At 34.7% G+C, this 15,174-nt stretch overlaps 1 protein-coding gene across 1 annotated transcript in view; it reads left to right on the forward strand.

Annotated features, from left to right (window-relative positions):
- LOC107725712 (solute carrier family 12 member 5-like) overlaps window positions 1-10,510 on the forward strand; it is a 29,119-nt gene extending 18,609 nt beyond the window's left edge. Inside the window, exons 14-27 of the mRNA XM_016535127.1 lie at window positions 862-960; window positions 1,244-1,363; window positions 2,500-2,604; window positions 2,751-2,919; window positions 3,031-3,226; window positions 3,995-4,164; window positions 5,702-5,833; window positions 5,916-6,023; window positions 7,467-7,556; window positions 7,881-7,919; window positions 8,291-8,505; window positions 9,562-9,576; window positions 9,777-9,910; window positions 10,002-10,510. Coding sequence (XP_016390613.1) covers window positions 862-960; window positions 1,244-1,363; window positions 2,500-2,604; window positions 2,751-2,919; window positions 3,031-3,226; window positions 3,995-4,164; window positions 5,702-5,833; window positions 5,916-6,023; window positions 7,467-7,556; window positions 7,881-7,919; window positions 8,291-8,505; window positions 9,562-9,576; window positions 9,777-9,910; window positions 10,002-10,093 — 1,684 coding nt within the window. The 3' untranslated portion in view covers window positions 10,094-10,510. The remainder of the gene's footprint in view (window positions 1-861; window positions 961-1,243; window positions 1,364-2,499; window positions 2,605-2,750; window positions 2,920-3,030; window positions 3,227-3,994; window positions 4,165-5,701; window positions 5,834-5,915; window positions 6,024-7,466; window positions 7,557-7,880; window positions 7,920-8,290; window positions 8,506-9,561; window positions 9,577-9,776; window positions 9,911-10,001) is intronic.
- The last annotated feature ends 4,664 nt before the right edge of the window (window positions 10,511-15,174 follow it).

Raw genomic sequence — 15,174 nt, forward strand, 5'->3', positions numbered from 1 at the left:
GACAAAGTGGTCTAATGTAATTATGAGCATAAAATCCAGAATAACTGAATTCATAAATATTCAACACCTTTAATATGACACATAAATTATCACTAATGCAGCCCATTGGTTTTTAAAGCCAAGGTAGTTAAATGGAGATCACTTGTGTGTAGTCAAGAGGCTTCAATTAAGGGGTCAATGTCTGGCATGAGTCAGTTAGTCTCTGCTGGTAGATGCCATAACTGCATGATTTGGCTTGAAAAAGCATCATAATTCACTTATGGCCTTTCTAAAGTATCTTCTGGCCTATCCTCGAGTATGCTTTCTTTAATTGTATTGTTGTTCTAAAATATTATTTAAAACTATTATAAATTATTTAAAAATATATTACTTTCTTTAATTATATATATTTTTATTATTATTATTATTATTATTATTAATTATTATTCATTAATAATATTGTTTTTAAATGGGAAATATTTTAAATTATTATTTTAAAACTAGGGCTGTCAATTTAACGCGTTAATCTAATTAATTAGTTATGGGGGGAAAATAACACATTAATTTTTAATGCACCCGCCCCACGTTTTTTCTTTTTGTTTGTTTCTTTCTTTCTTTCTTTAATGGGAAACAAAAATGTTATTGTACTGTAATTGTACTGCCGACCCCTATACTGAATGCTTACCAAATACTATTAGTTTGTGTTTAGTAACTAAAAGTTGGCAAATTTGTTTTCAGTTTAACATAAAATATTAAATAATTGTAAGTAGGTAAATAAATAAATAAATCAATAAATAAAGGTCCATTACTGCAAAACATGAGAAGTGTTTTCTCTATATAATTTTTCTGATGAATATTCTGATGCTCTGTTTTCCTCTGCAGGTTCTTCCTCATGTGCTACATGTTTGTAAATCTGGCCTGTGCGCTGCAGACGCTCCTCAGGACCCCGAACTGGAGGCCACGCTTTAAGTTCTACCACTGGTACAAACACACACAAACACCTGCTCCCTTAGGTTTGTGTCACTGACAGAAAGTGTGTTTGTTCACAAAATTATTGCTTTGAGAGGATGAAAGTCTTTTGTAACCTTTAACCTTAAAGTGAAGGCTACAGACATCACACCACATAATTAAGTCCTTCTTCCAGCGCTAAGATTACAGTCACCTGTGGCGGTTATCGTTATTATTATAAACACAGCTGACACTAAAATCACGGCAATTGTTAACTGGACAAATGAGCATGAGTTGGACTGTAATGTCTCTCCAGGGCTTTGTCACTCTTGGGCATGAGCTTGTGTCTTACCCTGATGTTCCTCTGCTCCTGGTACTACGCCATTGTTGCCATGGTAATCGCCAGCTGCATCTACAAATACATCGAATTCTGCGGGTAAGCAAACCTGAATGAGTCTCGGGAGGAGGCGACAACAGGGGGAAAAAAGGAAAGAACTTAATGAGTTTCACACTAACTAGATCAATCTCACTCTTGGCAGAAAAGGCATTATTGTCTGTACAGCTTTTAGTTTTTTCTGCTAGAGGATTTATTTAAAGGCCTGACGAATGTGGTGTAATGAGTAATCATTCACAGTAAATCTATATACTGTAGTTTCAGATGATTATTAGTGGAAGATACTAAGGTTTAGTATAAGGTTTAGTAATAAGGTTTGGCCAAAGTATCATGTATAAAGACCCATTAATATAGTTTGAGATAAATATAAGCATGCTTTAAAAAAAGACAACATGTTTCTAGAATTCACTTATTTGATTTTATATTCTCTGTTATAATGTACTTAAGCCAAAGTAAATGATTAATATGTCAAAAGTTCGGAGTCTGATTAGATTTTTTTGTTCTTTTATGCTTTTATGCTCACCAAGGAGTTTAGTATTCAATTAATCAAAAATACAGTAAAAACAGTAATATTGTGAAATATTATTACAATTTAAAGTAAGTGTTTTCTATTTTAATATATTTTAAAATGTAATTTATTCCTGTGATGCTGAGCTGAATTTTCAGCATTATTACTCCAGTCTTCAGTGTCACGTGATCCTTCAGAAATCATTTTAACATGTTTGGTGCTCAAGGAACATTCATTATTGTTATCACAGTGCTGCTGCTTAATATTTTTGTGAAAACCATATTACATTTATTCAGGATTCTTTGATGAATTGAAATCTTTTGTAACATTATAAATAACTTTACTGTCACTTTTAATAATAATTCAATGCATCCTTGCTGAATAAAAGTATTAATTAAAAAAAAAAAATCATATTGACCCCAAACTTTTGAAGATAGTTTCATTTGATTAATTTGACAACATCTTTCAACATCTATTAACAATGTTAAATGTATAAACCTTTTTTATTTCTTGTTCAAAATAGTGATGTCAATAGAAATACAAAATAATTGTAAAGTAATCTCATGATTTCATACTTCAAAAAATTGAATACAACAGCAATATCATCAAATTATTAATATCATCAAATTTGTAATATCTAAAAGTTATAACCTGATCCTGATCTTTGTAGGGCAGAGAAAGAGTGGGGTGATGGGATTCGTGGCATTTCTCTGAGTGCCGCCCGCTATGCTCTGATGAGGCTGGAGGAAGGCCCTCCTCACACTAAAAACTGGAGGTTAGTGACTGATCAGTAATATGCCTCTTCACACAACAAACGAGCAGTAAAGTATTACATGCACTACATGGTTTTCACGTCAAATTACATTCATCCAAAATATTGAGAATGTATTTTACATTTTTAAAATGTTATCAATCTTCCAGGCCCCAGATTCTGGTGCTTATGAGTTTGGATGGGGAGCAGAGCGTAGAGCAGCCTCGACTGCTGTCTCTGACCAGTCAGCTGAAAGCCGGCAAAGGCTTGACGATCGTGGGAGCGTGTGTGGAGGGCACCTACTTAAACAACCAGCCACAGGCACAGAAAGCAGACCAAGTACGCATGCGCACACACATACACACACAGACACACACACACACACACACACACAGAGGATCAGAGCTGAGCTCCTGCAGAAATGACGCTAATAAGCTCCATCTCTCTCAGTCCCTAAGGAAGCTGATGGAGGTCGAGAAGGTGAAGGGATTCAGTCAGGTTGTGATCTCTTCTAACCTGCGGGACGCCACCTCACACCTGATCCAGGCTGGAGGTCTAGGTGGCCTCCGTCACAACACGGTTCTGGTCAGCTTCCCTAAGAACTGGAAACAGGCTGAGGAGCACCACCGCTGTAGGAACTTCATTGGTAAGACAAGACTTGACATGGAAGTAATTATGTTAGGTTAGTTTGGACAGTGCAACAAAGATAGCAGAGCCTCTGGTATAGCTGGTTGATGAACTTTTTACCCATGTTTTCATGACTTTTGGCTCAGCTTTACTGATATCACTATGTTATCAAGCAGTAAAGCGACTCTTACACACAAGATTGTAAACTGCCTGTTATGAGAAATGATAAAGAGTGCATAGATATCTACATAGATGAATATTGAATACATACATGTGTATGACTAGGGACCTACTTTATATTAAGTGACTTTAAATACTATGTGCTTACATTTAAATTAATCACTTGATACAATGCACTTTTTGTGTACATACATGTTTTTACATTGTACTTGTATTTAAAAAAATAGCTTCCTGTAGTTATATATTTAATTTCTGTAGTTACATCTCTAATTACACTGTTAACCCTACACCTTAACTCATCCTTAAACCTAACTCTAACCATAAAACCAAACCTGTCCCTAACCTTAACCGTAAAAACCATTTTGTTGGTATAAATGAATGTATTTAGGTTGATTTAGTGATGCTAAATTATATTTTTTTATTTGAACAACACCCGTTTTAGATATTTAGATATTACCATTTTATGTCAGCGTACTGTGTTCTTACACGTGAGCAGCTCATGATCACAATTAGATTGTTTTCCCAGTGCAGCTCTATGTATGTCCTCACAAACGAGTGTGTTTGAGTTTATTGGTATGCGTTTTTGTTTTATTGTTTTTCCCCACAGAGGTTGTTAGGGAGACCACTGCAGCTCACCTGGCCCTGCTGGTGCCGAAGAACATCTCTGCATATCCATCAAACGGAGAGCGTTTCACTGAGGGCCACATCGACGTGTGGTGGATTGTCCATGACGGAGGCTTGCTCATGCTCCTTCCCTTCCTCCTGCTCCAGCACAAGGTACTGCTGGCAGAGTGATCAGATCAGTGTTGGAGCAAATGTTTTATCATTGATGGTGGATAATGGTACTTTGCATGTGGACAAGAACCATACAGCTCTGACTTAAACCCTAGTGAGCTGCATAGCATTTTAGGCATCAGAGGAATGCAACCAACTCCAAGGCTTTTCAAAATAGAAGATACATTTTTAAGATACGTTTTTTCCAGATGTTTCACAGATACACCAATTCCACAATGTGCAACAAGCTCAGTGACAGTTTTGTAATGTCATTATGGATATTTACACTATTTTAAGAGGTGTCAAAATGTGTATACACATGCATTTATTTAAGCAAAAATACAGTACAATCAGTAATATTGTGAAATATTATTATGATTTAAAACAGTGGTCACCAACCTGTCGATCTTTATCACTATCCCAGTAGCTCCCTTAAATAACAGAAAAATAAGTACAAAAATACATTACATTTCTCCAGTCTTTGTACTTTATTTTTGTACTTATTTTTCTGTTATTTTCGGGAGCTACTGGGACAGTGATACAGAAAAATATATCATGCCTGAGTCTGTAAACATGACGATAACAGAGGCGAGAGATGCTGAAGACGGGCACAAAGAGGAGGAAATGCTGTAGCATGCAGAGCAAGATCACCGTTCACGATGCTCGAAATATAGGAAGAAAATATAAATATGAATGTATCACTGAAGGGAACTGACTGTTTTCAGAAAAGTTTTGATGGTAATGGTATTTTCTTCTCCTCTTTCCTCTGTATAAAGTAGTGTTTATTAGCGCAGCGCTGCTTAGTTTACAGCGGTAACCAAAGAAAAACTATATCACTGCTGTTCCATAAGCACCACCTGCAGAGAGTGAATTTGCATCTCATTCAGCTCGTCTGCTGTTTCTGTTTCATGCAGATATGTTTTATGTAGCATACTTTCACAAAGCTAAAGTCAGACAATTATGTTTTTGCTTTAAATCTTCAAATTATACAATTCAAATCATAAACATCTGCTTGTGCAACGTGTGCAGCATCTTTGTTTTGATCGTGATTAAAATGCAGTGGTTGCCCCTAATTTCAAATGGCTACGGATATTTTTGTTTAAAGCCAGTTTGCTTGTTATAGAGCAAATAGTATCAATTTGCTTGTAAAAAAATAAATTAATAAATGAATAAGGGAATCTGAATCGGCCATGAAAAATCATGATCTGTGCATCACTAATTAAAATACTACATAAAAGGCCTGAAATTGGAAATACAGTCTGAGTTGTCTTTTTTTATTAATTCTTCAATAGATAGATCTTGTCTTTCATAAAGGTCAACGTCAGGGATCTTGGGCTTAAAAAGGTTGGTGACCATTGATTTAAAATAACTGTTTTAATATATTTTATATTTATTTATCCATGTGATGACTTAAATTAGTTGCTGCCTAGGGTGCTCACTAAGCATTGAAACTGACATCACATTCAGTTCATGTTTTTGAATGAGATACTAACTACTGACTTGATTACTCTACTGGACAATAATTTTGCTTTAACTGTAGGTGTGGAGGAAGTGCAAGATACGTATCTTCACTGTGGCTCAGATGGACGACAACAGCATTCAGATGAAGAAAGACCTGATGACGTTCCTCTATCATCTGCGATTTGATGCTGAGGTGGAGGTGGTTGAAATGGTGAGAAACAAACACTCACACACACAAACACACACAGATACTGTCAACCATCGTTCTAACCTGTTCTTTCATTTACTTCAAGCACGACAGCGACATCTCGGCCTACACCTACGAAAAGACCCTGGTGATGGAGCAGCGGTCGCAGATCCTCAAGGAGATGCATCTGACCAAGAACGAGCGTGAGAGAGAGGTATTGTGGGGAAAAAGTACACTTTAGCTTACTTTAAAAATACTGTGGAAGTCACAGAGGAGAACAAAAACTGTTTGGTTACCCACATTCTTCAAAATACCTACTTTTATGTTCCACAGAAGAAAGAAAGTCATACATGTTTGGAACAACTTGAGGGAGAGTAAATGATGACAGAATTCTCATTTTTGGGTGAACTATCCCTTTAAGTGTGAACTGAATGTAATGTTTTTGGACACATAATTGCATGTTCTTTACATTTGAATTAAAATGTATTGTATTTTAAATGTATATTAAATGCAATCAGCTGAATGTTAGTGTGCTTTTTTGACCTGCTTAAGTAGCACCTAATTACATCTTTTTATGTCATTTCATAATTACTTAAAAATTGTCTTTGAAATATGGTGTACTGCCAAATGTACTGACAAGCATTTATGGTTACTAAAATATGCTTTAATGTCATTTATATGTGACCCTGGACCACAAAACCAGTCATAAGTCGCTGGGGTATATTTGTAGCAATAGCTAAAAATACATTGTATGGGTAAAAATTATCAATTTTTTTTTATGCCAAAAATCATTAGGATATTAAGTAAAGATCATGTTCCATGAAGATATTTTGTCAATTTCCTACCGTAAATGTATTATCATTAGTAATGCATTGCTAAGGACTTCATTTGGACAAATTTAAAGGCGATTTTCTTTAAATTTTTTTATACCCTCAGATTCCAGATATTCAAATAGTTGTATCTTAGCCAAATATTTTCCTATCCTAACAAACCATACATCAATTGAAAGACTATTTATTCAGCTTTCAGATGATCTGTAAATCTCAATTTTAAAAAATTGACCCTTATGACTGGTTTTGTGGTCCAGGGTCACATATGGAAAAATGTATGTCATGTATTTCAGTATATTTGTAATTATACATTTGTAATGAAGTTGCGTTTGCATTTAGTACATTTAAAATATATTAACTTTAAATGTAATAATAAATAACAAACATGCATGACAAAAGAATAATGAAACAATGATTCAAAATCTACTTTAAAGTAAAACTTTTCATTTGACATTATTACACTTGACATTTTATTATTACAGTATTAGATTATATATATATGTATGTGTAAGATTCTATGTACACTGCAAGTGCACATTCAAAACAATTCAGGTTTATTCTAACAAACGACATTTAGTTGAAGCAATAAGTCGTGAAAGATAAATTGATTTTTACAAGGATAAAGCAATGTTGATAAAGTCACGAGTACCCAAAAATAAAACTGTTGATCCAAACCTGTGACTTTCTTTCATATGTGGAACACAAAAGTCAACATTATAAGAGGTATATGTAGATGAGGAAGAAACACATACTGTACATAAAGAGATATATAAAGATTTGATTTGACTGTTTGAATCAGTCTAACAGCGCTGATGTTGTCTCTTCAGATTCAGAGCATCACAGACGTGTCCCGTGGCTCTATACGGCGAAAGAACCCTTCAAACCTGCACCCCCAGAGGAGTATCGCCGAGGAGTCTGTGTATGTCATGTATTTCAGTATATTTGTAATTATACATTTGTAATGAAGTTGCGTTTGCATTTAGTACATTTAAAATATATTAACTTTAAATGTAATAATAAATAACAAACATGCATGACAAAAGAATAATGAAACAATGATTCAAAATCTACTTTAAAGTAAAACTTTTCATTTGACATTATTACACTTGACATTTTATTATTACAGTATTAGATCTGACATTATATTTAGTACACTTAAAAGTGTACCTTAATGTGTTAATAAACAGTCATGAAAGTGTACTGTCTTTAAGTACACTTAAGTGGCTTTTTATTTTGAGGAGTCGGTGGGAGGAAGCGGCGAAGAGAAACCTGAGGAGGAGGTAGCTGCTGTCTCTCAGCTTGTCCTTTATGCTATTATCCATCAAGTGTGTGACTTTGTGCTTGTTTTTTCATTTGAGCTAATCAAACCCTTCTTCCTTCTGGCCGATTAGATGATAGCACGGACCTATCAGCCATGAAGATAGCATCTCTTTATCACTTTCTATTTTTGCCGTTCTCTCTCTTTTCTCAGTCATTATCTACTAGAAAATCATTCTCTTCTTGTTAACACCCTGGCAGTGCATCTCTCCCCCTCTCTTTCTCTTTTTTCTTTATCCTTCTGAAATAAGTGGTTACCAGAAAAGCAACAATTCTCACTTCTTCATTTTTTTTATCCCTCTCTACCCTCTCACTCTTTTTACCTTTCTCTTAGTCTGTCCGTCTCTCCCGTCCTCGACAGGTTCAGCTCATTCAGGGAAAAAATGCCACCCCCACCCCCACTAGCCCCACCTCCCCTACCGCTCCCACACCAGCAGCCGTGAGCCCCGGAGAGGAGGTGCAGATGACCTGGACGGACGAAATGGAGAAGACCAATAACCCAGCAGTGGCCAACCCTGAAAGCATAAAGGATATGTTCAACATGAAACCGTGAGTCAAGATAATGACGGTCTCTACTGAGTATGTTTTGTGTCCGGTGAATACAAAAGCTTTAACAAATCAATCAAAAATGAGATTTAAGTCATTAAGGAAATGTTCAGCCAATCATTGTATTATTCTGTTAGTTGAGGGAGAGATGTTAGTCATAAAGATGCGTCGACAGATTTGAACAACAACAAAACAATAGGCCAATGCTGATTAAGATATTTTGCTTATTAATCATTTGACTATGGAACACCAGATCATTGTATTGACACTTCAGTTTAACAAAGTTTAATTACAGCCCCACAAAGATGTGCAAGAGCTATTTTCAATGTCACATTTAGGTATTTCCACTGAGCATTGTTCATTGATCAAAGTATCGATCCGTTAGTTGGATGTATAACAAGCTTACAATGAAAGACATAATGAAAGAAAATAGAAATAATATTTTTTTATCATAAATGCTAAAAAATTATAATAATTTTAAAAAAATATTAATTTAATAATTTATTTAAATAATTATTATAAATAATTTTCATCTTATTTTAAATAATTATTATTTAATATTTTATTTATTTTTATTAAAATAAAAGTAAATAAATAAAAACATACAGTATATATTATGTAAAAACATTTTTGTTATTATATGTAATTATATAGCTATTTTGTTTCTTGCATATTTGCCGCAAACATCAGTAATGTTAGTTAAACTCTACTCTGAAACAGAAACACTTTCATCATTATTATTATTGGAGCACTTGCATTCGTTTCAGTTGATTAGCTCACTTTCGATTAAAAATAAAGATGTCGTTTTTGACACCTGACACAAAAAATCAGTGAGACATGACACAAAAGCTAAAGATATTTGTTTAACATGTATAAAAATATCCAACATGCCAATGGTTTTAAATAATCGCCTGAGATATTGCTGCACAACAGTTTGACGCATCCTTACCTTTGAAGTAATGGTTAAAGTCACCGAGATGTGATCGAATTTGTACTGTGTTACTTTATTTCTCTGTTCACTATGTTGTTCACTGTTATTTTCCTTTGCTTATGCCTCAGGGAATGGGAGAACCTGTGAGTACACTTTAAAGATAACAGTAATAATACTTCATTTGATACCTACTGACTATTTTAAAAGATGACGCACTTAATTATCACATAGGAATGAACACTTCATATCTCTCTGATAAGTAGAAATTTGCTAAATATGTTGTCATATAAAGAAACCTCACACTCACAAAAAAGTATTTTGCCATATTTGGTGTTTTGTACAGGAATCAGTCCAATGTCAGACGCATGCACCACGCGCAGAAACTCAATGGGGTCATTGTGAAGAAGTCACAAGAAGCTAAACTAGTCCTGCTAAACATGCCGGGACCACCTAAGAACCGCACTGGAGAAGAGAACTGTATCCTTTTTTCTTCAGACGTTTTGACAGTGAAGTTACTTCCTGCTCTCATGTAAATGTAAAAGTTTGCCTCTTAACTGCAGTCACACAGACATGGAGTTCCTCGAGGTTTTGACTGAAGGTCTCAACAGGGTCCTCCTCGTGCGTGGAGGTGGACGTGAGGTCATCACCATCTACTCTTGAGGGGCTCAGCTCAACCACCAAATATTCCTCACCCCTCGTCCCTCACTGCATAGACGGAACGTCCCAGTAACCCCAACCTACACCATGAGCAATAACGCCCCAGCACATATCAGATGACTTTGCACTACATAGTCTAAAAAGACACCAGCTTAGTAGATGTCACTTCTTCCACATGATTAAGTTTTATCCCTCTCTATCTTCCTTCTATTGGTTCAATTCTCACCTCAGAAACTCTACAGCTTAAGTCTCACACAGATCAGTAAATGATTGAGTTAGTCTTTATTACTATATTCTGACTAATTTCCAAAAGCCCATGTTCTCCAGTGGCACCTGACCAAATACTCTGATCCATCTACTCTTTATTTAATATTATATATCATAGCAAAACACTTTTAAGGGACGGTGACACTAGATTTTTAGCATGCAAAACAACTTTATTTTTGATGGGCACTTCAAAACAGTCAAAATGTTCAAATGTGGCATTTATTCATTTTTTTAGTGACCATTGCAAACCATCCAGCTTTTTTAAAGTTTGTTTTTTATCTAATCTTGTATTACACCGCCTTTCAAAAGTTTGGGGTCAGTAAGATTTTTAAATGTTTTTGAAGTACGTCTTTTATGCTCAAAGAGGCTGCATTTATTAAATGGAAAAAAAACAGTAGTATTACTATTTAAAATAACTGTTTTCTGTTTTCATATATTTTAAACTGTAATTTATTCCTGTGATATAATGCTGAATTTTCAGCATCATTACTCCAGTCTTCAGAGTCACGTGATCCTTCAGAAATTATTCTAATATGCTGATTTGCTGCTCAAGAAATATTTCTTATTATTATCAATGTTGAAAACTGTTGTGCTGCTTAATATATTTTGTGGAAATCGTGATTTTATTTTCAGGATTCATTAATGAATAGAAAGTGTAAAAAGAACAGCATTTATTTAAAATAAAATTCATTTATTTAAATTTTTTGTAACTATTTAAAAGTCACTTTTGATCATTATAATGTGTCCTTGCTAAATAAAAGTATTAATTTCTTTAAAAAGAAAAAAAAATCTTACCAACCCCAAACCTTTGAACGATGATGAAAAATCCCCAAACTCAGAGATTCCTCCACGTTTAAACATCAATATGATATTTAAATCCACTACTGGTCAAACATTTTATAGCTATTTGAATAGGCAGCTCAAAGTCGGCCAAATTATTAGTATGCAGCAAAGCATTGTCTGCATTCTTCGTGTTTGTTTGCATATGAATGGAAGCAAATGAAACTAGAGAAAATCTAGTGTGACCTTCCCTTTTATGCTTCATATTTTGTTCCTAGACTGTCTCTCTATTGTTTCATTATTTGTCATAGGGTAAATTAGAGTGGAATCTTTCTTTGCTGAAAACAAGTCTTCCAGTGTACCACGTAAATGTCCGAGGTGTGTTTTTACACCAAGGACAGAATTGACCAGGGTTTAATGTGAGCCAGGTGTAAGCACTTCTGGATCAATGACTATCAGCTTTGCCCTTGACCATCTGCATGTCCTCTGAGTACATCAGCCTTTTAAGAGTCATAAATACTGTACAATATGAGAGGGCTGGACCGTGTGTGTGTGTGTGTGTGTTTGTACACAAGTGGATTTAAAGGGGTTTTATAATATAGAAGAGGGTTGAAGGCTGTGTTCCTTTCACAAATATGTTCACTTAAAATATCATCAGCAGACATGAATTATATTGCTCAGTCACACATGTGTACATACTGTGAAGAGAGTCTGAACAGAACTGCTGTATAACTGAAAACCCATATACAGTTCAAATATTCCATGAAGATATAATCCTGAATAATCTCATTTAATAGTAGAATCACATATATATTAAGGGAATGTAAATAGAAAAGAATTAGTATTTATTTACAAAGAAATTATTTATTCATCCAGCAATTTCTGATTGATTGTAACGTGGTATTTACAGCTCTTGCCACATCACTAAATATAAACCGTGCCATATGAGACGGAAAAAAAAAAGTGAACAAATAAAACATTTTCATACAAGAAACGGACAGTGCTGGGTCACAACATATTATCATGCGTCTGATATTGCCAGTTACTTTGTAAAGCAGATGGAGTTTTATTCTAACAAAATCATCCTTTTTCACCAAATCAAATTTGTGAACAAAAGCATATTTTACCTGCATAGTATTTTAAAATCATATCTAATGTTTGTCATGAATGTCTGAAATTTTCGTTTATTTTTACATTTGTAAAGACAACACTAATTTGCTACATTTAAGCAGCATCTGTGAGCGACTGATGCCGACTGTTCGATTCACGAGCACGAACATATTAATTAGTTCATTTGTGGTAGAAATAGAAGATATTAAAACATTTATCTAAAGAACTATTTTATTTTTTTTGTAAAATTGCAACGATGAAAAAAGGAATATATTCGATTACTGAATAGACTAGTAAAATATCGTCTTGTGTAACTGTGAGATTTAAAAAAGGAAAAATAACTAACTGTATGTTTTAAAATTTTAAATCAAATTGTGCTGAGGTTGCTGCTACCGTCATTAAAATGTAAATATATTGCACTCCCCCAAAACATAAGACTGAAAACAAAAGAAAAAAAAAATGCAATATTTATAGATTTTTTTGCATTTAAATTGAAAGTGTATTACATTGAGACCCCCAAAAATTAGGTAATTTTTCACACAATGTTTTACAGGGTTTTGAGTACTATAACTCAGAGACAGGAAGTACTTTACTGGCAAAACCTCTCAGATAGTTTGTCAAAACACTACCATTAGTCTGTCCTAATACTCAAGCATACTTCATTTTACCTCATCACGTCCACACTTGTAGTAGAAAGGTAGTGTGTAAAAGTTGTGGTCTATAAGTTAATAGAAGTGATATTTAACTAAATCGTTGTTTGCGAAACGAATTTGAATTAGCTAAGTACATTTTCTTTATCAGTATTCTAGTTATGCTCAGAATCAAGTGATCTTTTTTTAATCCAAAACAGGAATTGCAAAGTGCTACCTATCATAATTCTTCCAAGTTTATTGCTTTTGTTTCTAGCTAAAATGATAATCTTATCTGAAGGAACTTTTGCATTGCTGTACGTTTGAATTTACAACACAAAAGACGAGTTTGGCTTGTTTGGAGTCCTATGCAATTACAGTTTAGCAAGTTCTTTGAGGGTCTAAAACTACTTTCTACTGAATTGTTTATAGTGGTACTATTAAGTATTATAGATAGAAATCAGAGCTTCCGTATCTGCCAGGGTGACTTGCAGTTCGATGAGAACTTTCCACATTATTTAAAGTCATGCAAAGATAAACATGCTGGGACAGTGTCACGATTAAGCCATATTGGCTGCGTGCTGTTGGATACAGAGGTTTCACTCTGCGGATGATGATGATGATGATGTCCTGTTCATCATGAAGTATAGAATATCTGAATTGAATTCACATTGATGCAAAGGGCTTTTTGATATAATTTTATCAGATTCGTCTTATCCTTCCCCAAGGCTGAAGGCATAAAGAAGTGTCATAAACCTTGTGTTGTATAGCATGTCGTTCCTTATCTTCCCTTGAAAGGGGCAGTAAACTCGAAAGTCACCCCAAATTGGCCAAAGCATAACTAGAAATAAGCACTGTGAAAATTCAAACTTAGTTTCTTTCTCACATATCTACATTCAGTCACTTTTTATCTTTATTTCTTGTCCTTGCTATGGAGCACTGCTGTGGGAAACCTGAAGTAAACATCGTTAGAATGCATATAGATTTATCATGATGCTTTTTATGCAATGCTGACTTGTAACTATCCTGCAACAGTGGTACTAGTCGACTAACAGGGCTTATAAAATAACCAGCGAGCTGAATTTGAAATTGCAGGTGTTTCAGAAGGTGCAAATGATATTTGTAAGTGATTGCTGAAGCGGCGTGTATGAAAATGTTCAAGTGCAATATTGAGAATGTTGACATATGGAATGAGCTATTTAGCCAGATTTGAAGTTAATCGAGGGAAGAGAAGTTGCCACAGTTGATTTATCATGTTGTATTGGGATATACACTCTAAAAAATAAAGGTCCTGCATTGGCATCAGTGGTTCTGTGAAGAACCTTTAAAGGAATAGTTTGCCCCAAAATCTGATGAAAATTTACTGTTAGACCCTCTGGCCATCCAAGTTGTCGATGAGTTTGTTTCTTCTTCAGAACAGATTTGGCGAAATTTAGCATTGCATCACTTGCTCACCAATGGAGTGAATGGGTGCCGTCAGAATGAGAGTTCAAACAACTGATAAAAACATCACAGTAATCCACAAGTAATCCACACCACTCCAGTCCATCAGTAACATCTTCTGAAGTCAAAAGCTGTGTGTTTGTAAGAAACAAATCCATCATTAAGGGGTTTTAACTTTTAAACTGTCACTTCTGGCCAAAATTCTGGCCAGTTCCGTTATCAAAATCCACTGACAAAATCCACTGTTTTTGCTTGTAAACTGTGCTTGATCTGTGCATATTTCCCTCCTGATTCAGACTAGATGACTTTTTCACTGAAGAAAGTAATTTTACAGATACATGTCTCATACTTTAGCCGAAAACAACAGTTTAAAGTTAAAAACACACAATGGATTATTGTGATGTTTTTATCAGCTGTTTGGACTCTCATTCTGACGGCACCCATTCACTGCAGAGGATCCATTGGTGGTCAAGTGATAGCTAGATATAGATATAAGAGTTATAAACTTTGTCAGACAATGTCTGAAATTTTTCTTGCGTAACAGTATGTTTCTTGCACAATAAATCTTTACAAACAAAATACAACATTTCACAATAGACAGAATAAATACAGTAGAATAAAAAAAACAAACACACAATTCAATTTATGTGCCATTTATGGATTTAATGCAAAATTTCTCCAAATCTGTTCTGATGAAGAAACAAACTCATTGACATCTTGGATGGCCTGAGGGTAAGAACATTTTCAGCAAATTGTCATTTTTGAGTGAGCTATTCCTTCAGCATCCATTCTGGAAAAAGGTTATTCGGATTATTTAATATTTTTCACACTAAGGGGGGGGGGGGGGGGGGGGTT

Source organism: Sinocyclocheilus rhinocerous, unplaced genomic scaffold (genome assembly GCF_001515625.1).
Source record: "Sinocyclocheilus rhinocerous isolate Xijiao unplaced genomic scaffold, SAMN03320098_v1.1 scaffold311, whole genome shotgun sequence".
Lineage (NCBI taxonomy): Eukaryota > Metazoa > Chordata > Actinopteri > Cypriniformes > Cyprinidae > Sinocyclocheilus > Sinocyclocheilus rhinocerous.